Source organism: Nannobrachium achirus, assembly GCF_963921795.1.
Source record: "Nannobrachium achirus genome assembly, chromosome: 21".
Lineage (NCBI taxonomy): Eukaryota > Metazoa > Chordata > Actinopteri > Myctophiformes > Myctophidae > Nannobrachium > Nannobrachium achirus.
This window is the reverse complement of record NC_137828.1, coordinates 16,645,505-16,669,016: the sequence shown is the minus strand read 5'-3', so window position 1 is coordinate 16,669,016 and position 23,512 is coordinate 16,645,505. Positions and strand designations below refer to the sequence as shown.

At 40.6% G+C, this 23,512-nt stretch overlaps 1 protein-coding gene across 1 annotated transcript; it reads left to right on the top strand.

Moving 5' to 3' along the window:
* Nucleotides 1–1,803: 1,803 nt before the first annotated feature.
* On the top strand, nucleotides 1,804–22,334 carry LOC308306866 (bile salt-activated lipase-like). The gene is made up of 13 exons (XM_080751920.1): nucleotides 1,804–1,969; nucleotides 4,694–4,746; nucleotides 5,475–5,670; nucleotides 8,160–8,307; nucleotides 11,189–11,299; nucleotides 11,401–11,598; nucleotides 13,824–13,954; nucleotides 14,699–14,806; nucleotides 16,150–16,264; nucleotides 18,043–18,229; nucleotides 19,226–19,429; nucleotides 20,278–20,487; nucleotides 22,051–22,334. Exons 3-13 carry the CDS (start codon nucleotides 5,605–5,607, stop codon nucleotides 22,217–22,219), a joined length of 1,647 nt encoding a protein of 548 aa, XP_080608046.1. The 5' UTR covers nucleotides 1,804–1,969; nucleotides 4,694–4,746; nucleotides 5,475–5,604; the 3' UTR covers nucleotides 22,220–22,334.
* Nucleotides 22,335–23,512: the final 1,178 nt, after the last annotated feature.

The following is a 23,512-nucleotide window of genomic DNA, read 5'->3' as shown; positions in this document are numbered from 1 at the left end:
CTTCTATCACACAAAGATTTGGGGGACCCCCTGTAGTAACTCTGAGGACCCCCTAGGGGTCCCGGACCCCTGGTCCGGGTCTAGGGAAACTGCACCTGTAGCTTGTGGAAGAAATAAATAAGGGCATCACTGCACTTTTATTCTACCTGAGGGCGGATTCTGCTAAAGCATTTCAATGGGAATGTGTTTGTGGTGTGACCGTGCCGTTCCCTAATTCTCTTTACTTAGAACGTGTAGCACTTAACAATAGACATCATGTATAGGCTGCTTATTATGTAGTCACATCTCCTTGGTTAAAAAAAAGTACATAGAGAAGAAATATTTGTACTGATTAAGTATTTATCAATGATTTCAAGCATCCTTTTTTCTCAATATGAAATTAACTGTTTATAGTGACAGCTAGGACAGATATAGTCATTTGAGTGTAAATAAGGACGTTATGTTGGTGCTGTTGGTATGCACAGTCAATATAGAGGATCTCACATGGTGAGTTAAGATACATTAAGGTGATTTTACAGTACAGCACCGGTAGTCAATGTGCAGAACACACACAGAGCACTTCCCAGTACCCTCGCTCAAGCAGACACACATGCCAACAGGACAGTGTGGTTGGACAGCATGTGGTTGGCTTCTTCAGTGCTAAACTGCAGGAATATTTGGATGATTTATTTTGAAACATTCTAACAACCCAATGATGACGTATATGGCCTTACCTTCTTTTTATATACCTCGGTGCTTCATGAGCTTGTGAGCAACTTTCATTGAGTCTGCCCTCTAGATGTATTATAACTCCAGCTATTTCCTGAGAGAAAACAACCTTGACTGAACTTATATGACAGGTCAGAATCAGATTATCAACACCAAGGACACCTTAGTGTTTGTAAGACTGAACAATCTCAACCAAAGAAATCACACCTACCGTAGTGTGAAGTGAGCAGTGCTATTTATGAGTTGGCCAATGTGACTCTGGGCCGCTGGCCGGACAACAAACTTTGAGCGCTTTGTGTCAGGATGTAGGCCAGATGTAGGCCACGCTTCATGCAGAGCCCGAACAACAAATTGAGCACTGTGTGCCAGGCCAGCAGGGGCGTCAATTGGGTATGGCAGGGGTATGCAGCTGTCATACCCTGGGTCCAGGTGGGAAAATAAAAGTTACTTTTAAATATAAATCCATGAATGTCTCTTTGTCTATCTGTGCTGGTTATTATGTTTTTAAATTACAGTAAAACAACTACAAATGCAACATTTCTTTTAAAAATGGTCACTTTAACAAGGTATTAGAATTGTATTCTCCACACTTGTATTCTCCCCATCTTGACAAGATGGTATATTCCCAGATCCGCAGGTCAGCTGCACAGGTGCAATGCATTATTGGTAATTGTAGCTGCACTTGAACAACCATTCTGGATATGGCAGCCTATTCCAGGCTGCCATATCCAGCCCAAGAAACCGTAGAAACGGGGGAAATAAATGTATCATGCCTGCTTTTTCTGAACTGACGCCACTGCAGGCCAGATGTAGGCCACACTTCAAATTTTTTGGGGACCGGACAAAGCCAGATGTTGGAGCTTAGCTCCTTCCAGGAGGTCATAGGTGACCTCTTCCATATTTTTCCTATAAACCAGTGATTCATTATTAGGTTTTACTAACATTTAGAAACAGGTCATTTGACACCACACCAACTGATAAAGGTCTCTTAGTCTTTAGACTTTAGACTCACGTCTGTAGTAAGCTATTTGAACAGTAGGCTATGTCTGTTAGTGTTTACCATAGATAGACATTATAGGGAGGGGTCTCCAACAACCAGTCAAACATATGGGAGGAGTGCTAACCTGTACTTTATATATAAGGCCTGTGCTAAAACGTATAGACCAGTGTACATGTTTAAACGTGTAGCTTCTCCTGGCCAGGCAACATGAGGACATCGGGATTCTGTTCGAGGTGCATGGGCATGGCTTCTGCGACATCTGTGAGTCTCAGTATTCTTTAGCTTTAGATATAAATACTCACAACCCATTCAGAACGGGTACACATTATTGTGTATCATTATGTTATGCTTTAACTATTGAAAAATAGCAGATATACAAGCTCACAGTGAGCTTGTAGAGCTGCTATTTTTGAAAAATCTTGAAAATTAGAATTTTGACCCGATTCTAAGTGTCTTTTGAATCCTTCTAAGGTCAGCAATCTGGCCAGCCATCGTCAAAGAAAAGGTCCTTTTCACTTAACTGGAGCTCAGTTAGTCTGTTCTTGAGAGACTACTATGCCAGTGGTTCTCAAACCTTTTCATGTGAAGGACCCCCAAAATGATATGTATTTGGCCATGGACCCCCATCTCAAAATATTTAGTTCCAGGGACCACCCAGAAGCAAAACTTATATATATATATATATATATATATATATATATTATATATATATATATATATATATATATATATATATATATATATATATATATATTATATATATATATATATATATATATATATATATATATATTATTTACAGTTAAAAACAGTTCAATTGATGCATTTTCTATTTGTATTGCCTAACAAAGGGTTAACTTAAGAAACTGCTTACGTGTACTACAATTATTTGCTGCTGAAACCAGATGTAATAATACCTTGCTTTGACCTTCATATGGCAGTAGTATATCTACATTTGGTCTTTTTTAATCTCTGGACAGACTGACCACCCCACCTTCTGAGTTTACACAGCTGTCAAATGGACTCAAAATCACACTGGACGTAACCGTTCACTGTGGCTGCACTGTGTGTGTGTGTGTGTGTGTGTGTGTGTGTGTGTGTGTGTGTGTGTGTGTGTGTGTGTGTGCGCGTGTGCGTGTGCGTGTGCGTGTGCGTGTGCGTGTGTGTGTGTGTGGTAGATAAGGTCTGGGTTTATTACTATGTATTATTATTATTTCACAAACCACAGTCTGCTACAGTCTTGTCTTTGCTATCAGAGATGCAAATGTATATTTTTTCGATAGCAATGGTGGTAAATATACATCCCTATGTAAATAAAAATGCAGCGACATAAAATTACAAACGAGAGAGTGAGTGTGCATGCGTGCGTGCGTGCGTGTGATGTGATTCTGATATTTCCGCTGTTTGTCGTCCAACAAAGCAGTGGCGTCAGTTCAGAAAAAGCTAAGGTATGGCAACATGACTGGTGTCGTGCACGCGCGCCTTCGTGCGCGTGCAAGACACCAGTCAATTGCCACAATTAACAATAATGAATTGCACCTGTGCAGCTGACCTGCGAAACCTGGGAATATAACATGTTGTCAACATGGGGAGAATACAGTTTGGAGAATTTAGGCTAATTATAATATCTTGTTAAAGTGGCAATTTTGTTAAATTTTGCATGTAGTAATGTTTATGTAATTTAACAACATAATAACCAGCACAGATAGACAAAGAGACATTCATGGATTTATATTTAAAAGTAACTTTTATTTTCCACCCTGGACCCAGGGTATGGCAGCTGCATACCCCTGCCATACCCAATTGACGCCCCTGCAACAAAGTATAACCACAACTAAAGTGGTTAATCAAGAGCTATGTCTAGATGTTATTTTATGCCGATATGTTGTTTAGGTAGACATACAGCTTAATCTGTCTAAGTACATTTACTCACGTACTGTACTTACGTACAATTTTGAGATATCATTACTTTACTGGAGTATTTCCAATTTGCAGTACTTTAACTGTACTTTACTTTGATCTTGCACTTGTAAGTCATGTGCTAAATGTCTAAATTGTAATCGTTGATATTAACTTCTACAGCCTTTTTTATTCAGCGGGTCCTATTCCTCGCAATGCCATTGGATAGTAAATCTGTTCATAGTTCCGGGCCTGAACGTGGCCATGCATGAACTCACACATACTACTATGCAAACACAAATGTTCTTATCATCCAAGCGACACAAAAGTTTGCGGGTCAGGTCCATGGGATATTCGTGGAAATAGTTTTGAGAAAGGCTAAACGATTCGTCAAAAAGTATTAGAATATGAAAAGATTACTTATATTATGAATACAAATGTAATTGGAGGCCTCCTACAAAAACATAAACAAATGTTTCTTATTGGTCCTGTGGTTCTGTCAGATTAAAGGTCATCTGACCTAGCCCAGAGAACAGAACCTGGGTGTGGTCTCCACATGTGGTGTGTAGGGCAGTGGTTCTCAACCTTTTCAGGCCTCGACCCCCAATATAATCATATTTGATTTTTATTTTCTTTCTTATTAAATCCTTTTAGGTAGGTTTCTCTTCACTGTCATGTAAAAAAACAGCAGATCTACAAGCACACAACGCTTCGCGATGCGATCGGCTGTTTTCACTAGTTTAAATCATTTTTAAAACGATAAATGCAAAACAAACGGTTGTGGACATACAAGATTTTCACCCGACAACGACGATATCTGAACTGTCGCTGGAGTAGTGGGAACGCCATTGTCGCCCCCTGCAATGTTGTGACCTTCGGCTTGGTACCCTAGACATGATTCGGCCCTTGGGGAAAACTAATTGGGGAACCCTACTGTATGGCATGAACATACTGTGAGAGAGGATGAATTTAGCAGTTTAATTAACTGAAAAACACTTCAGTTATGCATTTTTTTTTTTTACATTATTGAACTTTTGAAAGCGTTTGAAATAATGTTTTTTCTTTTGTTTTTTGTGTTTTTTCCAGGGGAGCCCTGGCACAAGACATTTTCAGACGGAAGTTCCTTGGCACAAAAAAAGGTTTGAAAACGACTTATTTAGAAGGCATTTGTAGAATCGGCCTCAGGTCTTCATGGGTTTAAGGTGGTTAAAGGGATATTTCACTTTCAAAAAAACTTTTGGTCATTTTATCGTCTAATCAGGCTTTATGAACACCCTGGACAGTTTTTAATTTGCTTGATTCAATATTTAGATATTTGATGTAAATGTTACCAGGCCCTCCAGGCCCAGGGCTCCCCACACACACCCATTGGAACTTCAAACTCCATTTTAACCATGATAGATTCATCAAAAACACAAATTATTTTTTCTGGTGACTCATATTACCCTCCTAATACGTGAGCAGGCCATGTTTTTCGATAACGTTTTCATTTATTTTTAATAATTCTTTATTGTATTGTATTCGTTTTTTTTTTTTTTTTTCACAGAATTATTACAAATAAATGAAAAAAGGTTATCAAAAAAAGCACAGCGTGCTCATGTATTAGGATGGTATTATGAGTCATCAGAAAAAATAATGGGTGTTTTTAATGAATCTATCATGGTTAAAATTGAGTTTGAAGTTACAATGGGTGTGTATGGGAAGGCGTTCTGCAGGAGGAGGGCCTGATAACATTAACATCAAATATCTAAATATTGAATCAAGCAAATCAAAAACTGTCCAGGGTGTTCATAAAAGCCTGATTAGACGATAAAATGACGAAAAGTTTTTTTTTAAAGTGAAATATCCCTTTAATTTACTGTGCTAGTGTTGCAGATACCTATAGGAGGAAAGATGCAGGTCCAATCAGTGTGCTGCTGGTCAGAGGTATGTGGGAGGAGCCTCCTGTATAAAGGCTGAAGGAACGTCCATCCCTGGGGTTTGACGCGTTGGTCATCATGAAGATACCGGGGATAGCCGTGCTTCTCACTCTGGTCCACCTGCACACCTCCTCTGCCGCTACTGTAAGTTTCACCTTTCTTACAGTGTTGATTCCGTCGACTACAACAGTGGTCCTCAACTTTTCCAGGCAGCGACCCCCCAAAAAATCTTATTTTAACTGGGGATCCCTCCACCCTACGAGCACTAAGAGTTGAGGCATTACATTTTGTATAACACGGTTCTATTGTGAAAATAGCAGATCTACATGCATGTAGATCGGCTATTTTCACAATTTCTGCCTCTAATATTTGACAATTTGGCCAATTTTTAATTTGTCATTTTAGAGGTTTTAAAAAGTCACTTTAGAAATGTGCAGATACCCTCTATACCAGACCAGCCCGGGGGCCGTATGCAGCCCTTTGGTTCACTCTGACCGGCCCTTGTAGGGTTAATGGCAAATTACAAAATGAATACATTTTCTAATTTTACCTCATGCAAGGACTAAAGCTGCATTTCTTTTTTTTTACATTTTTTATTCAAGTGTGTGTGATCATTGGATCGTAAAAACGGCTAAAGTGGCTAAAAAACTAAAAGTGCACATCGTCCTGGTCTCAATAATGCCTCCCCCTGGCCAGCCGGGGCGCCTGATGGAGGGGAAAGGAACTGGTTGGAATAACGTGTTCCTTCCACGCGCTACGTCCAAACCAGGGAAATCACCACTTGTCAGGTGAAAAGAAGCAACTTGGACTCCTCATGCATAGAAGGAAGCATGAGGTCAGTCCGTTGTCTCCCCAGCCGCGGCAGAGGGAGAGCAGAGCCCAGGATTACATAGGCAATTAGCACTGGGTGAAAAAATGGGTTACAAAATTGTGGGATAAAAATAAAAAATAAAAATAAAAAGTGCACATCGTAAAACGGCTAAAATGGCAAAAAAAAGAAAGGTGCACATCTTGCGGGAAGCACTGCCTTTTGGCCCGGCCCTCCACAACATTTTCTGTTGTTCATGTGGCCCCATGGAAAAAATAATTGCCCACCCCTGCTCTATACACTTAAACTTTACGTTGGTTTGTTTACTGTTGAGAGAGAAAACAGTGTTTCACATTAAGTGAATCATCTGGGGACCCCCCAAAATAATTTGGGGACCCTTTGGGGGTCCTGACCCACAGGTTGAGAACCACTGGACTACAGCTATGACGATAAATGTTTGTCGACTACCTATTTTCACTGGAAAAAAAACAACTAAATAAGAACTAATATATAAATAAATATAACTGAACTAGATCTAAATATGTTGACAATTTCGTCAACAAATAAAAACTAGACTAAAATGTTATTAGGGAGAGACTTGTGGAGAGAGATCCAGTAGAACTAAAAGACCATTTCATGCTTGGTTGCGCTGGGTGTCGCGCTGTGATTCGTTGTGAGCTTGTAGATCGGCTATTTTCTGCATGCAAACATGCGTGAAATCAGCCATTATGACGCCATCAAGGCCTGCAAAAATATATTGGTAACCCTTCCTTTTACAGTACAGTAATTACCAGGGTATTACTAGGTAATTACCAGTTTTTTATTTTATTAGTTGACAAAAATCGTATGATATTTAGTCGACTAAAACTAGACTGAAAGTCAAACTTTTCAGATGATTAAAACTCAGTGAAATTTTATTCAAAAGACAATGACAAAAAGAAATCAAAATAAATCAACACTGCCTTCTTACCATTATCGGTGCTAGGGATGGGTGATATGACTGGCCGATATCGATATCCACAATAATAATTGCCTAATTAACTCAAAAAAGGGATGCCTCTTTATTGCAAAACTAGGGGTGGCACCGTTATTGAAATGCTGACCCATATCCCATTACAGCTTTAATGTATGTGTTTATTTAAAAATGTTCCAACTTGTTGACCTTTTTGAAAGCTTCCCCAGAAAATACTGATGGCATCTGCAGCCTTCATCGTCACAAAAGGCTTTTTCAGGCTTAAAAAAAACATAACAAATAAATAGGCCTACCGATTATTGTCCAATTGGTGCATTTAACCACTGTCTTTGTCATACGATGATTAGCAAAAAAATAGCTGATGTGCATAGTTCAAAACGTCGAAAAACTAAACAAACCCCCCCAAAAAATCTTCAACTCAAAAGGCAGCAATATGTTAATGAGCTTGAGAGAAATTAATTTACCTCAACTCCAATTAATTATTAATATCATTTGAGCACATTCCATATTCCCTACTCAAATGTTAAATGCTTTTTTCATGTAACAGAGAAACAGTCTTCCATGCGTCCATATTTATAACATGATGCAATATGTTTGATAATGTGAGTGATACGTTACATATTTATTTGTAATAATAATAAAATAATAGTTGACCTATTGTCTGTCAAATTCATGCAGTTTTAACATAATTCAGCACTATGTGTTTCACGTTTCAATCCAATTCACTCACTTTATCAAAGTCAGTATTGCCCCCTGGGGATACTTAATGCTGCCCACCCCTGGGTTAATGGGTTAATATAGTTCTATGCTGAGTGCATCTTCCATCACTGTTTTTGACTCCATCATGTGTAGCTGGGAGTGGTGTACACGGAGGGCGGCATGGTGGAAGGAGAGAACATCCGCCTGGGAATCGGCCGTCACATGGACATATTCAAAGGAATCCCCTTCGCCGACATCCCTGGCAGGTTCGAGAAGCCCAAGCCTCACCCCGGCTGGGACGGTGAGTAGACACAAGGGGGGGGGGGGGGGGGGGGGGGGGGAGTGGGACTGACTTACTAGGGCCCAAGGTTGGAGGGGCCTTAATTATTTTATACTTTAGCTAATGAAAAAATAGCAGATATACAAGCTCACCACGCTGCGAGCTTGTAGATCTGCTATTTTTGAAAAATCGTGAAAATGTGTGCAAATCTTAGAATATATGTCATTTTTAAGCGAACATTTGTAACTAAAAATTTTGCTTCTGGGGGGTCCCTGGAACTAAATATTTTGAGATGGGGGTCCGTGGATAAATACATATCTTTTGGGGTCCTTCACATGAAAAAGTTTGAGCACCACTGACAAAAGAAATCACGATTTTTCAAAAGATAGCAGATCTACAAGCTCGCAGCGCGGCACTCGTTGCCGCGCTGTGAGCTTGTATATCTGCAATTTTTCAATAGTTTAAAGCACAAAATAATGCGTAATAATAATGCGGTCCCAATCTAAATAGGTTAAACCCGCTCCCCCTATGAAGAACATTCATGGGGGGGCCCACATTGAATCCTGGTACCCATGCAGGGCCCAGATGTGGGCATCTACATTCAGTTGGGTATATATTGTGCGGGTTGTCAACATATCTCTAGTGGCTGTGCCAGTGTAGTGGTTAGAGCACACGCCTTTGGTGCGGATGCTCGTGGGTTCGAGCCCTGCCTGGGGTTGACAGTTGCCATATGGTTGTGTGGTCGCAGAATGATTCAGGTCTGAGTCGAGTCTGACTGCAGCCTGCCCTGGATGGGAATCTGCAGACGGAAAAGCTGACAATGATGATACTGTACTCACTGTAAGCCCGGTGTTCCGGAGTTAATGTCACAAACCACTGGACTGATGCGAGTGCCACACTTTATTGTGCACACAGCCACTATAGGCCACAGAAGTACATCCACTATTTATCAAATTTCCTTCTTATACGTTTTGTACATTTTCAGGGGTGTCGCACCAAATTCTGGGCCCTGGCTCATAGGGGGAGGGGGTTAACCCATTTAGACTGGGAACGCATTATTACGCATTATTTTGTGCTTTAAATATTGAAAAATAGCGCGGCACTCTGTGCCGTGCTAGCTTGTATATCTGCTATTTTTTTGTTTCTATGTCAGCGGTGCTCAAACTTTTTCACGTGAAGGACCCCCAAAATGATATGTATTTGGCCACGGACCCCCATCTCAAAATATTTAGTTCCAGGTACCCCCGGGAAGCAAAATGTGAGTTACAAATGTTCACTTAAAAAATACATATAGCCTATTCAAAGATTTGCACACATTTTCACAACTTTTCAAAAATAGCAGATCTACGAGCTTATATCTGCTATTTTTCAATAGCTAAAGTATGAAATAATTAAGGCCCCTCCACCTTGGGCTAGTAACTCAGTTTTTATTTATTTATGGAAATTATTACATTTAAAAATGTATTTATGAAATACGTTTGAAAAATTCTGAATTGATGAAAAGTAGTTTTTTGTTTAAGCGTTTTCAATCTTTTGAAATAATATATACTGTATATATTTAGTTTCTAATGTAGGAAACAAAAAAGGGCATTACATTTAGTGTTTATAATAGGCATAATAAAAGTATTTTCATATTTTGACAATTTGATTCGTTTTTATAGTATAGTTTGTTGATCACTTCTGTTGCAGTAAAAGTATTTTTATTTTCTTTCTTTCTTTCTTTTTTGAGGTATTAATAAGGTATTAATTAAGTCCTTAAATTGTCACTTCACCGTCATGGGGACTCCCCAAAATCATGTGGGGACTCCCTGGGGGTCCTGATCCACAGGTTGAGAACCACTGCTGTAGGGACCGTCATCATAGGCTGATGAAGATCCACGTTGGAGCCACGCCGATGTGGATCCCACAAAGTATTCATTAGGACAGACAGTATGAAACCGAGTGAAAACATACAGTAGGGGAGGTAACATAGGGTACAGGGCCTGTCAGGGACGTGCGGGGCCCCTGATTCAGCCCGGGAAAAAGAGTTGGCGAGGCCCTCATTGCGCGCTATAGAGAGTGGGCCAATTACATGAGTTATATTTCGTCGTTGTCGGGTGGAAACCTTGTATGTCTAAAACCGTTTGTTTTGTATTTATCATTTTAAAAATGATTTAAACTAGTGAAAACAGCCGATCTACAAGCACACAACGCCTCGCACCGTGAGGCATTGTGTGCTTGTAGATCTGCTGTTTTCACTACTTTTGTGCAACGGCCTTGTATGATGAAGCAGGGCTTTGCTTTGCTAAAAAATGTATATATTTGAAACTTGGAGTTACAAGGTTTCTGCCCAACAGTGAAAATTTACTTTGTTGGCCGCCGAGCCCCCAAAATGGAATGTTTTTTTGTTTTTTTTTCCTAATGGTCCAGGCCGGGAATGAACCGGCCGTTCGGGAGTTGTCCTGCTTTTCCCAATGGCCAGCACGTCCCTGGGGCCTGTATTCAAATGACTCAATTACTTCCACACGCAGATTCCAGAGCCAGGTGGCAAGGGAAAAATCCTCAGACAGAACCAGACTCCAGAGTGGAAGCTTAGGCCATCTGCCTTCAGGGACGGGACGGGGAGGGGAGAGACTATGCTACTAGATCCCCTACTGTTTTGATTAATTATTTGATTGATTGAAGACTTTATTATAAGTTTGCATAGGAAAAGGTACAGTTTCATGACTGTACAGTTCACTGGTACACGGTCAACTATAAACACCTCAAGAAAGCTTTTGGGCTTCTTTCAATTGACGTCCTCTTTTTTTCCCCCAACTCATATAACATTGAATGTCTAGCTAAGCTTGTAGATCTGCTATTTTCACTGAATGTTCACCCAGCTTGGGTTCAAGTGGTTACTGACGCTGATTTCTTGCCTCAGGTGTTAAGAAGGTCCAGAGATACAGGAACAGATGCCTTCAGATTCACCTGACCGGACGCTCATCAGAGGACTGTCTTTACCTCAACATCTGGGTTCCTCACGGCTATAAAGGTATTACAACACAAATATCATTTCTAAATAACTGCTCAGTAGCCTACAGTACGTTATCAAGGTTCATAAACAAATGTAGCAAATTGTTCGTCTCTTACCAGTATCTACTAGGCTGCCAGTCATGGTTTGGATCTTTGGAGGAGGATACATGGCCGGAGGCTCTATGGGAGCTAGTTTCCTGAATAACTTCCTGTACGATGGCCAGGAGATCGCTGACAGGGGAGATGTCATCGTAGTGACGCTGGGTTATCGGGTCGGACCACTGGGCTTTCTCAGTACGGGAGATTCTAGCCTACCTGGTAGGTTTCAATGTGTTTTCTATATTTCACAGTAGGGCATTCACGAATAGTGATTTTTAGTATTCGAATTATTCGACCTCAAAGTATTCGAATAGTCGAATATTCGACAGGACTGGCCAAACTGTCAAATATTAAGTAAGCAAGAGGCGAACATTGTGAAAATAAAATAGCCGATCTACATGCTCACAACGCCTCGCGTTGCGAGCAATATTTATCTGCGGAAACGAGTCACATTAAATGTAATACCTACAATTCCAAGTGCTTGTCAGGGTGGGTACCCCAGTTCATATTATGTTTATTTTAGGGTCACGGCCTAAAAAGTTCTGAGAACCCCTGGTATAGAGCATTAACAAATTCATCCACCAGGGGCATTGACAACTCATTCTTATGACTTCCTATCTATATAGCCAAGCCTTATAAACTTTATATTTTTTTAAAGATAAAACAATACAAAATTTAAAAATAAATAAGCGAATATTCGACTTCGGTGAACAACATCGAATAGTGACTTTGATATTCGAATATTCGAATAATTGGTGAATGCCCTATTTCACAGTACTAGATCGGTCGAGAACGATGCAAGTTGGGAATGCATGCCCCCTTTGTATATCATTGCTGTCGGCCAGAAACCTCTTATTCCATACTTTTTGTGTTTTTTGTAAATGAACGCCCTATTTGATCATACTAGAGCAGGGGTGGGCAACTTTGATGAGGGAGAGGGCCATTATATTTCCACACTCACTCCAGAGGGCCACATTGCATATATACTGTTGGACAGAAATCTTTAAAAGTATTTTAACTTTTTTTTTTCTTTCGTAAATTAATGTCTTACTTCGTCATTCTATGCCACACAAAAGTAGCTAAAATAGCCGAACTACAAGCTCTAGTTTTGAGCTTGTAGATCTGCTATTTTTGTTCTTTTTGAATTGGAATCCTGAATATTGACTTGCTATTTTTGAATTGCAATGGAAGTAACATTTTAATTTCAAATGCATTTAGTTATACTTACATTAATATTATTATTACAAATACACAAAAAAGGCAATCATTTTAATTCTAGCTACTAATATAGACTGAAGTAATTAAAGCGGGTCTTGTTTGCATGTTTCGAATTGTAACAGCTGAAATCATTAATATATCAGTAATCCAATATTGACCTAAGTGAAGGTGGGGGCCGCATGTGGCCCCCAGGCCACCAGTTGCCCATCTATGTAGGCTACAAGAGCATCACACAAAAGCATCAATAGCAGATCTGTTGTTCCCATAGTCAGAGTAGAATCTGTGTGTGTCTGTCTGTCTGTCTGTCTGTCTGTCTGTCTGTCTGTCTGTGTCCATTTTATGTCAATATATTTCTGTATCTGTCTTTCTGTGCCCCTTTTATGCACATATATTGTATGCCACACAGTATATGGGCAAAAAAGCGGCACAGAACGCCATTCTCGGTAGCTTCTCCATACAGTGTATGGAGTTCTGTGTCAGGCGTACTGAGAGTCTAGGCTAGGCCGATGTATGACGTCATATTGATGACCTCGGCTTACTCCATATGGGGATTTGCCGATATATCACTGTCTTTTGGGAGATCCGCTGATCCTCAAACTTCCCAACTTTGACCTGCATCATACCCTCAAGTCTTCGCCGGTACGCATGCAAAGTTTTAAATGAGTTGGTCTGACATATGGGCAACAGATCTGTGTTTGTAGATGATCAACGTATCTGTGTTTCTGGACAACCGGATCTCCATATACAGTATATCGTCGTTGTCGGGTGGAAACCTTGTATGTCCAAAACCGTTCGTTTTGTATTTATCATCTATAAAATGTACTAAGCTATAGTGATAACAGACGATCTATAAGCACGCCTCGCATTTTGTGCTTGTAGATCGGCTGTTTTCACTAGTTTTGTGCGACAGTCTTGTATGATGAAGCAGGGCTTTGCTTTACCAAAAAGACGTACACATTTGAAACTTGGAGATACGAGGTTTCTGCCCGACAGTAACGATATGCCTTTATATGGGCGTATTGTGCATGTAAAGGCAGTGGTTCTCAAAGTGGATTCCAGGGACTCTCAGGGTTCCTTTAGGGTTTCTAAGTGGACCCTTACAGGTCTGTATCTATTGTACACATGTCAGAGTTAAGGGGAGACCTTGAAATGTAATCGTTTGAGAACGCGGGTGTTCCTTTGAAGAAAGCCGCTTCTAGCTCACAGCGCTGTTTGTGCGTCAACAGGAAACTATGGACTGTGGGATCAACACGCCGCCATTGCCTGGGTACACAGGAACATCCGGGCCTTTGGAGGAGACTCTGACAACATCACAGTCTTTGGCGAGTCTGCTGGTGGAGCAAGTGTCAGCTTCCAGGTATGTAGGACATTTGGCTCCATCTATACAGTACATCACCAGACAGGGGTGTCGCACCAAATTCTCGGCCCTGGGTACAAGGATTCACTCCCATTTTGTGCTGTAACTATTGAAAAATAGCAGATATACAAGCTCACAGCAAGCTTGTAGATCTGCTATTTTTGAGAAATGGTGAACATTTGTGCAAGTCTTTGAATATTTCAAATCCTTCTAAGGTTTTTTTTCGAAAAACAGCGGTGCTCAAGCCTTTTCATGTGAAGGACCCCCAAAATGATATGTATTTGGCCACAGACCCCCATCCGCATATTTAATTCCAGGGACCCCCCAGAAGCAAAATTTGAGTTGCAAATGTTCGCTTAAAAAATACATATAGTCAAAGATTTGCACATGTTCACGACTTTTCAAAAATAGCAGATCTGGTGACTCGGTGCCGCGCTGTGAGCTTGTATAGCTGCTATTTTTCAATAACTAAAGTATAAAATAATTCCAGGCCCCTCTACCTTGGGCCCTAGTTACTCAGTCCCACTCCCCCCCCCCCCCCCCCCCCCCCCATGTGACGCCCCTAGTCACCATATAATAATGTCAATAATAGGAAGATAGTGTGATGATGCAAATAATAAGCTATAATGTCTGTCTGTCTGTCTGTCTGTCTGTCTGTCTGTCTGTCTGTCTGTCTGTCTGTCTGTCTGTCTGTCTGTCTGTCTGTCTGTCTATCTGCTGTCTGTCCGTCTGTCCACAAACAAGACCCTCACGCCTTACAACAAAGGGCTGTTCAAGAGAGCTATCAGCCAGAGTGGCACTGCCCTTTGCCCATGGGCCATCACCAAGAACCCTCGGAAGTTGGCAGAGAAGGTATATGGCTAATGGACCTCCTCTCACCTGTGTAACTGTTCTGTCTATGTATATCTGTTGTATGTTTAATATATCGACACAGTATATCAAATTGTCACACTTTATAGTAGTTTTTATTCATATGATATGATATCGTCACTGTCTAGCCAAAACCTCTTAACTCCATTTTTGAGTTTTTTTTTTTTTTTTTTGGCATAAATCAGGGCTATTGAACACCCTTTACATCTGAGTGTTGGTTAAAATAATATTGAACCAATGGAAAGTAGTAAAAAGTGCTTGGGACAAAACCTCCTAACTCCACACTTTCTGCCAAACCAGCTAACTCCACCCGATTGGCCCTCTCTTTTCTTCGTAAATATGTGCTATTGAACACCCTTTACGTCTGTGTGTTGGTTAAAATAATATTGAACCAATGAAAAGTAGTAAAAAGCCCTTCGGTCAAAACCTCCTAACTCCACAATCCAACATTTTGGAGTTAGGAGGTCGCGGCCTGACAGCAGAGATATCATATTGTCATACTTTGCGTTCCATCTATATTATTTATTGATATACGATATCTATATAGTATCTATTGATATCTAAAGTAATGTAGCCTATCATGCTTTACAGAGTACTACCCTACATCAGAGCAGTTAGACAGTAGAACCACTGGATCTTATGCTATCACCAGTGGGGGTCATTTCCATTCACTGAATATCTTCTGATCTTGTTGGATTCTATGTCAAGAAAACCAGGAACATCTAATAGGGCTGAAACAGTGTGTAATCCCTCTTTAGTGTAGTTTAGTGCAGGGTTCCCCAATAGGCGGCCCGTGGGCCATTTGCGGCCCGCGGGGGGCTACTGTCTGGCCCTCACCAACACCCCAGTAATATTGGTGGTATAAGAGCAGCAACAACACTAGTATATCGTCGTTGTCAGGTGGAAATCTCGTATCTCCAAATTTGTACGTTCTTTCGCAAATCACACAAGGCCGTCGCACAAAAGTAGAGAAAACAGCAGATCAAGCACACAACGCCTCGCGGTGCGAGGCGTTGTGTGCTTGAAGATCGGCTGTTTTCACTAGTTTAAATCATTTTAAAAATGATAAATTAAAAAAGAAACGGTTTTGGACATACAAGATTTTCACCCGACAAAGACGATATCTGAACTGTCGCTGGAGTAGCGGGAACGCCTCCGTCGTCCCCTGCAATGCTGTGGCCCTCGGCTTGGTACCCTAGACATGATTCGGCCCCTTGGGGGAAACTAATTGGGGAACCCTGGTGTAGTGGATGTTTTTGTAATAGTAGTAGTAATAAAGTATTACACGTTTTTCACATGTGAACGTTCATGTTATTTTTTCATAGATTGCTCAGAAAGTCAACTGTCCTACTGACGACCGCATGGTGGCCTGTTTGAAAATGACTGATCCTGTGGTGCTCACCAACGCTGGAACTCTGTCCCCCAACGGCTCACCCGATAGTACGTACTCCACTAGAGCAGTGGTTCTCCACCTGTGGGTCAGGACCCCCAGGGGGGACCCCACATTGTTTTTGGGGGTCCCCAGACGATTAACTTAATGTGCAATGTTGCTTTCTCACTCAACAGTAAACAAACCAACATAAAGTTTAAGTGTATAGAGGCTTTATGCACATTTCTAAAGTGACAATTTAAGGACTTTTAAGTACCTCTAAAATTAAACATTGGCCAAATTGTCAAATATTAGAGACAGAAATTGTGAAAATAGCCGATCTACATGCTCACAACGCCTCGCAACATAGAACCGTGTTATGCAAAATGCAATGCCTCAACTCTTAGTGCTCGTCAAATATGATTATTTTGGGGGTTGCGGCCTGAAAAGGTTGAGAACCACTGCAAAAGTAGGAAAGTAGTGAAGTGAGGACATTTGTAGAACGCAATGGCTGTCACAGGTTCCCCATGAAGTCACTGGAGTTCAGTTATTTGCACATAATAGGACATAAATATTATGCTCCGGACATGTGAGACTAAAGAAAGCAATTTTAGTACTCAAGGTCCTTGACATTGAATGGTGTGCAATACGGTATTAAATCTCAGAGTTAAATTAAGGTCCTCAGGATAACTACAGTCTCTGTGTGATTATGTTTATTTTCTTATTTTTTTTACATTACATTACAACCACTTGAACCCTAGTATCCCTAAACTTTAGCCAAAAGTGGGCTATTATAGCAGATGTACAAGCTTGTAGATGGGATATTTTTGGTCAAGAGGTTTGATGGTTGAGAGGAAAAAGAGCAGACCAAGTATTGAGGGTTTAAATGTCTGAAATGCACAATTAAACGTGAATCCAACACAACAGTGATGCTAGTGCTGTCAAACAAGACTATGAATATCTATAGCCCCTAGTGTAATCTGCGACACAATTTAATACAATAGGCCTATGTAGTCGGGGGGTCCCTGCTTCATCTCTTTCTCAGCTAAGGGGTCCTTGGCCTTATAAAATACCCTTGTTTTACAGTATATGGGGTTAGCTAATTGGAGTCCATGGACTAATTCATAAATATAAAAAATAAAATAAAAAGCATATTAAAATTAAATTAAATTAAATAAAAAGCATATTAGGAGGGGAGGAGGGGAAAGGAACTGGTTGGAATAACGTGTTCCTTCCACATGCTTTGTACAAACCAGGGAAATCCCCACTGTCAGGGGAAAAGAAGCAACTTGGACTTGCATAGAGGGAAGCATGAGGTCAGTCTGTTGTCTCCCCAGGCGCGGCAGAGGGAGAGCAGAGCCCAGGATACATAGGCTAGTGTTTCTCAACCACTGTGCCTGGGGACCTTTGGTGTGCCCCTTGAAACTGCTTGAAAGCCAGTATTGTATTAATCATTTTAAAAATGATTTAAACTAGTGAAAACAGCCGATCTACAAGCACACAACGCCTCGCGGTGCGAGGCGTTGTGTGCTTGTAGATCTGCTGTTTTCACTACTGTTGTGCGACAGCCTTGTATGATGAAGCAGGGCTTTACTTTGCGAAGAAACTTACAAATTTGAAACTTGGAGATACAAGGTTTCTTCCCGACAGTGACGATATTTACACCTCCGTATTATGTTGGTGTGCCCATGGATTCTTGGGACATGAAAAGTGTGCCCATGCAGAAAAAAAGGTTGAGAAACACTGACATAGGCAATATGCACTGGGTGAAAAATGGGTTCCAAAAATCGTGGGATAAAAATTATATATATATTAAAAAAAGCATATTATTCTCCTTTTCTCCATGCAGACCCCGTTGTATTGAACCTGGACTTCTCTCCTGTGCTTGATGGAGACTTCCTTCCTGATCATCCTGTCAACCTGTTCCACAACGCTGCAGACCGTGACTACATGGCCGGGGTCAACAACATGGACGGACATCTCTTCACTGGCTTAGACGTCCCCTCCATCAACCGACCCCTGGTAGACACCCCTGTGTGAGTCCTATACATACAGTATATCATAATAATGAAAAGGTTCTATAAGATTATGTGTTTTTGAACACTCTAGTGGTACTATATCACCAGAGGTGGAAAGTAACCAAGTACATGTACTCAAGTACTGTAGGCTACTTAAAGGTCCGCTGTCAGCCCCGAAATTATAATAGTATGATACAGTAGTTCATGTGGTCTCTCTCCTGTGTGCATCCTCAAACAGTCTGAAACTGTCTCAGTGTAATCTGCCCAACAACAGCTGTACACTACAGTAAGTAGTCATACAGTCAGGCTATACAGACAATTAATTTTATTGGCTTATAATTGCGTATCCCCACAATGACATCATAAAAATATTAACTTGTTTTTTTAAGATGATTCTTAAAGTGACAGTTACCTTTAGGGGACAGGCCCCCTTTAAGTAACATTTTCAGGTACTTTTTCTTCATGCAATACAACGCGTTGTAAGCTTGTAGATTTGCTATTTTCAAAAGGTTTTTATACATTTTAAACTTGTTTGATTGATTGATTGATTGATTGATTGATTGATTGATTGATTGATTGATTGAAGACTTTATTAGAAGTTTGCATAGGAAAAGGTACAGTTTCATGACGGTATACAGTTCACTGATACAAGGTCAACTAAAAGGAGATCCTAGTAAGCGTTTCTGCTTATTTGCACAGGAAACCATTTAAGTATCTCTCATAAAATCTTGCACTCAACTTGTGTAACAGCATAACATTCTGCATAAGGTATACTTGTACTTTTGGTACCGTACTTTAAGTAGCCTATAAGTTGATGCCTGTACTTTTGCTCTTATACCCAAGTAAATTACGATTACCGGACTTTTACTTGTAGCAGAGTGTTTCTACGTTTTAATATTGATACTTTTACTTTAAGTACAAAATGTGTGTACTTTTCCAATTTACCACTGTATATTACCCTCCATATTTGTGCCATTAAACCAAAGGTTCTAACATTGTGTTCCATGATTTCAGAGGGGACGTTTCCAGACTCCTGGCTTCTTACACCAAGGAGAAGGGGCAGGCTGGCTTGGACCAGGCCTATCAAACTTACTCCTCGCCCTGGGGCTCAAATCCTAGCCAAGAAGTCATCAAGAAAACCATCGTGGACATCGGGACAGACTGGATCTTTCTGGTTCCTATACAGGAGGCCCTCCACCGTCATGCTCTCAATGCCACGTGAGAACATCTTTACAATTTACAATCTAGGCATTTAGCATCCACAGCAACAATAGCACAAGGTAATACATCAAATGCATAGAAACAGTCATCTAAAATCTTAGGTAAAACAAAAAGAAAACACATTAAAGCTATACACACTATAGCTGGGGTGGGCAACTTTGATGATGGCGAGGGCCACTATATTTCCACCTTCACTCCAGACGGCCACATTGCATATTGCTACGTCCTACTTTGTCATTCTAGTATCTCATACAAAAGAAGCAAAAATAGCCGATCTACAAGCTCAAAACGCATCGTGCTGCGAGCTTGTAGATCTTATAGATTTTTGCTTCTTTTGAAATGGAATCCTGAATTATTAACGCATTTAGTTATATACTCATGTTAACTTTATGAACCTAAATACAAATACATTGGACTTAAAAAAATACATTTTAATACTACTATAGTAGTTATTAAGGCCCACTTCACCTCTGGGACAACCATATCTTATTTTATTGTTGTTTGAGACACAATCAACACAATCCTGAGTTATTTTTTGTGTTGTGTTGTCCCAGAGGTGAAGTGGTCCTTTAAGCAGCCACTAATATAGACTGACGGAATTAAAGCAGGTCATGTTTGGAATTGTAAATCAATAAAATATCAGTGTTCTGGTATTTACCTGCGGGCCGCATTAAGTGAAGGCCCGCCAGTTGCCCATGTGTGCACTATAGGATGCCAGGTCAACAATGACCTGGTATCAGTCTACATAACATGCAAGCTAAATTACATTTAAGCCTTTGCTTAAGCATGCATACATTTTATAATATATGTATATATATCCTTGCTCCCTGCTTGTCCCATCAAAGAACCGGCCATACCTACTCGTACCTGTTCTCCGAGCCTAACCGCATGGGCGGCCTGCTGTTGCCCTACCCCAGCTGGATGGGTGCTGACCATGCTGATGACCTGCAGTATGTGTTCGGGAAGCCTTTCAGCACACCCCTGGGCTACTGGCCCAGCCACCGCGACGTCTCCGGATACATCATCGCCTACTGGACCAACTTCGCCAAGACTGGGTATAACTACTACAACCAGGGTTCCATTTAGCTGGTTATACTGTAAATACAACCAGAAAAAAAAATACCACCCGTGTGAAGTGAGTGGTGCTGGTGATAATGATGATGATAGACGCATTGTATGTTGTATGTATGTGGAGTTATACCCCCCCCCCCCCCCAGTGTAGTTATGACCCCATGGAAAAAGGGGAAAACCCTTGGAAAAACACAGGGGCTGCGTCCGAAATCCACCCTATTCTCTAATGTAGTGTACTAAAAGGGGGCTCTGCCATTTTGAACTAGTGTCCGAATGTATAGTGAGCATTTTTGTACCCTAATATAGTGTACTGAAGTATCCCGCAATGCATTTGGATTTGTAGGGTGCATTCGATGGTCACTATTCAAGCCCTACCGCCCCACAATGCACTGCGCTGCGGCCATTGTCTCGCGCTTTGAGCACGCACATGCGGTGTGCACAAGCACACGCACACTGCAGGCTCATCTCTGCGTCTCTGGGCAGGAGGAGTAGCCACCTGTTGCTGAGCAAACGCAACAGAGCCGTCCGTAGCAGAACCACCGGCTAAAGAAAACAATTCATACAAATGTCCACAGCCTTGTCACCAGAGAACAAATGATGAAAACAGCTCTAAAGTTGTTTATGAAGAGAATATACGAGAATAGACGCTGGAGGCTTTTGTTTTTCGATCTTTTCTTCCCAACCTTCCACAGCTGATAATAATCATGATAAATAATGTTATTTAAATTAGCAAGAATAACCTATTTTATCACAAACATGGGTGTATGTCTGCATGTGAGACAAATGAATGTGGCATAAACATTATTTATTCATTCACCAATGAATGAATACAATTTAAAAAAATATATATATAGGCCTATATATTTTTTAACATTATTTTATTGAATTGTGATGAATAAAAACATAATTATATTTGGCCTATTTCTCATAATAACACCGCAACATGTTGGTATGTTATTTACAATCCACAAGCATTGGGGAGTTGATGTACAAGCTCACAACGCGTCGCTTCGCCCCCTGTTGAGAGCTTGTAGATCGGCTATTATTTATTGCTCCAAAAGCCAGCGCTCTGAGCATTTTAACTGTGCGACAGCGATGACGCAACCAGATGGCGACGGAGTAGGCCTAGTGTCCGAAATGCGCTGATGTGTTCACTACTGTAGTACACTACATCTGGATCCCTCATTTGGGGTTAGGGAGTAGGGAACGTGTTCCGCATTTCGGACGCAGCCACGGTGAAGAACACAAAGCTACGTACTGTAATGGAGCGGTTAGTACTGCTCAAAAACTACAAACAAAACAGAAAGGTGGAGGGAGCACCTTCTTAAACTTACACCCTACTTTAAATAGGGTGGGACAATAATTGGCAAATACTGGTAGCTCAATATGTACCGGTAAATCTACAAGTTCACATATCGTTGTGAGCCTGGGATATCAAAAGCAGAGGCATAGAACCTTGATAACTTAAGACTAGACTGGATTTGTTTCTGCCTTTAACGTTTTCTTTAACTCTCCTCGCTTTTGTCCAACTCTTGTCGTCTACACAGAGACCCCAACAAAGGGGGGCTTCGTGTGCCTGTCACCTGGCCTGCATTCAAGAGCAGCACTCAACAGTACCTGGACATCAACGCCGACATGAACAGGAACTCTGTCAAACAGCAACTGAGGACACGCTATGTCCATTTCTGGACTAGTGTGCTGCCCAGCCTTCCATAACCAAAGGGTTAGCTCATTATTCATTAACAAGCTGGTGCCATCTCTGGTTGTCAAACGCTGCACTAACCACTGAGCACAATGGAATGCAATTCTGTTCATTAATGGACAAAATAAACTGCTGACAAATGCATTAGCAAATTCTTCTTGTTTTCATTTAAAGCATCATACTGCTCTGTGCCTCGTACAATACTCTCTAAGCAAATGACTTATACGTATGTACTTAAAGTGGCACTATGCAACCTTTTTCAATGAATATGTAATTGTATCCATGTATGGTAGAGTATGTTAATACAATATAACTTATATCATTGGGGTGGTTGTATTTTGTCTTCCTGAGATTCTTTAGATGTCTCACCTAGACACAGGATCTGAATTTTGACCTGACGGGCAGATTACATTTATCTTGTGAGTAAGCAGGTAGGCTCTATAAGCTCAATGGTAGAAATGTCTAGCACTTGGTCGGTTCAAATCCGGGGGAGAAGATGAAAGTTAAATAGTGTTACTTTAATATAATTACATATAGGCCTATTGTATAATTACATTTCTGGATTAGTGTATTGCCCAGTACAGTACCAAGGTTCCAAGACAAAAGCCTTGTGGTGCACTGCATGTAATCAAGTGACCCCTGTTTTCTTTGAATAATTCAAATTAAATGGATCGATGTGTAAAGACTAATAATAATTCCTAATGTAATGAATAGTTGTCCCTTGATACTCAGTGAAAAATAATCTTTACCTAATGACAAACAAAGTTTGTGTTTTTTTCTGGGCCTTAATCTTATCTGTGCTGCATGTTCTTGTTGGTTCTTTTGAGAATCTGTCCACCTGTTGTTCCCATGTGAACTCATTCAAGGACAGTGCTTTGAGGTCTAAACTGAACCAGTCAGAACGAGCTACACAAAACCCTGTGTTGATTCAACCACTTCGGGGCCCATTCGTGGGTTAGGACACATTTATAAGGGTCCTTAACATTTTGGTTTCCTACATTTTGTTTTTGAATTATTGATATTTCAAAACGTTTTCAAAAACCATTCCCCAAAAAGCAAAACCTTTCATGAATTAAAGAACAAATTCAATGATTTTTTTCCAGTAATTTCATGAAGAAATAAAAGAAGAATCATAAACCATAAATTTGAAAAACAATGTTTAAGAAGTACTGAAAATAGCCGAAACACAAGATCACACCACGATGCGAAGTGACGTATTGCAAGCTTATAGATCTATTTTCACTAGTTTGGAACCTGGGCAACATTTAATCTCTCTTTTGGGTCTCGACCTGAACATTTTGGGAATC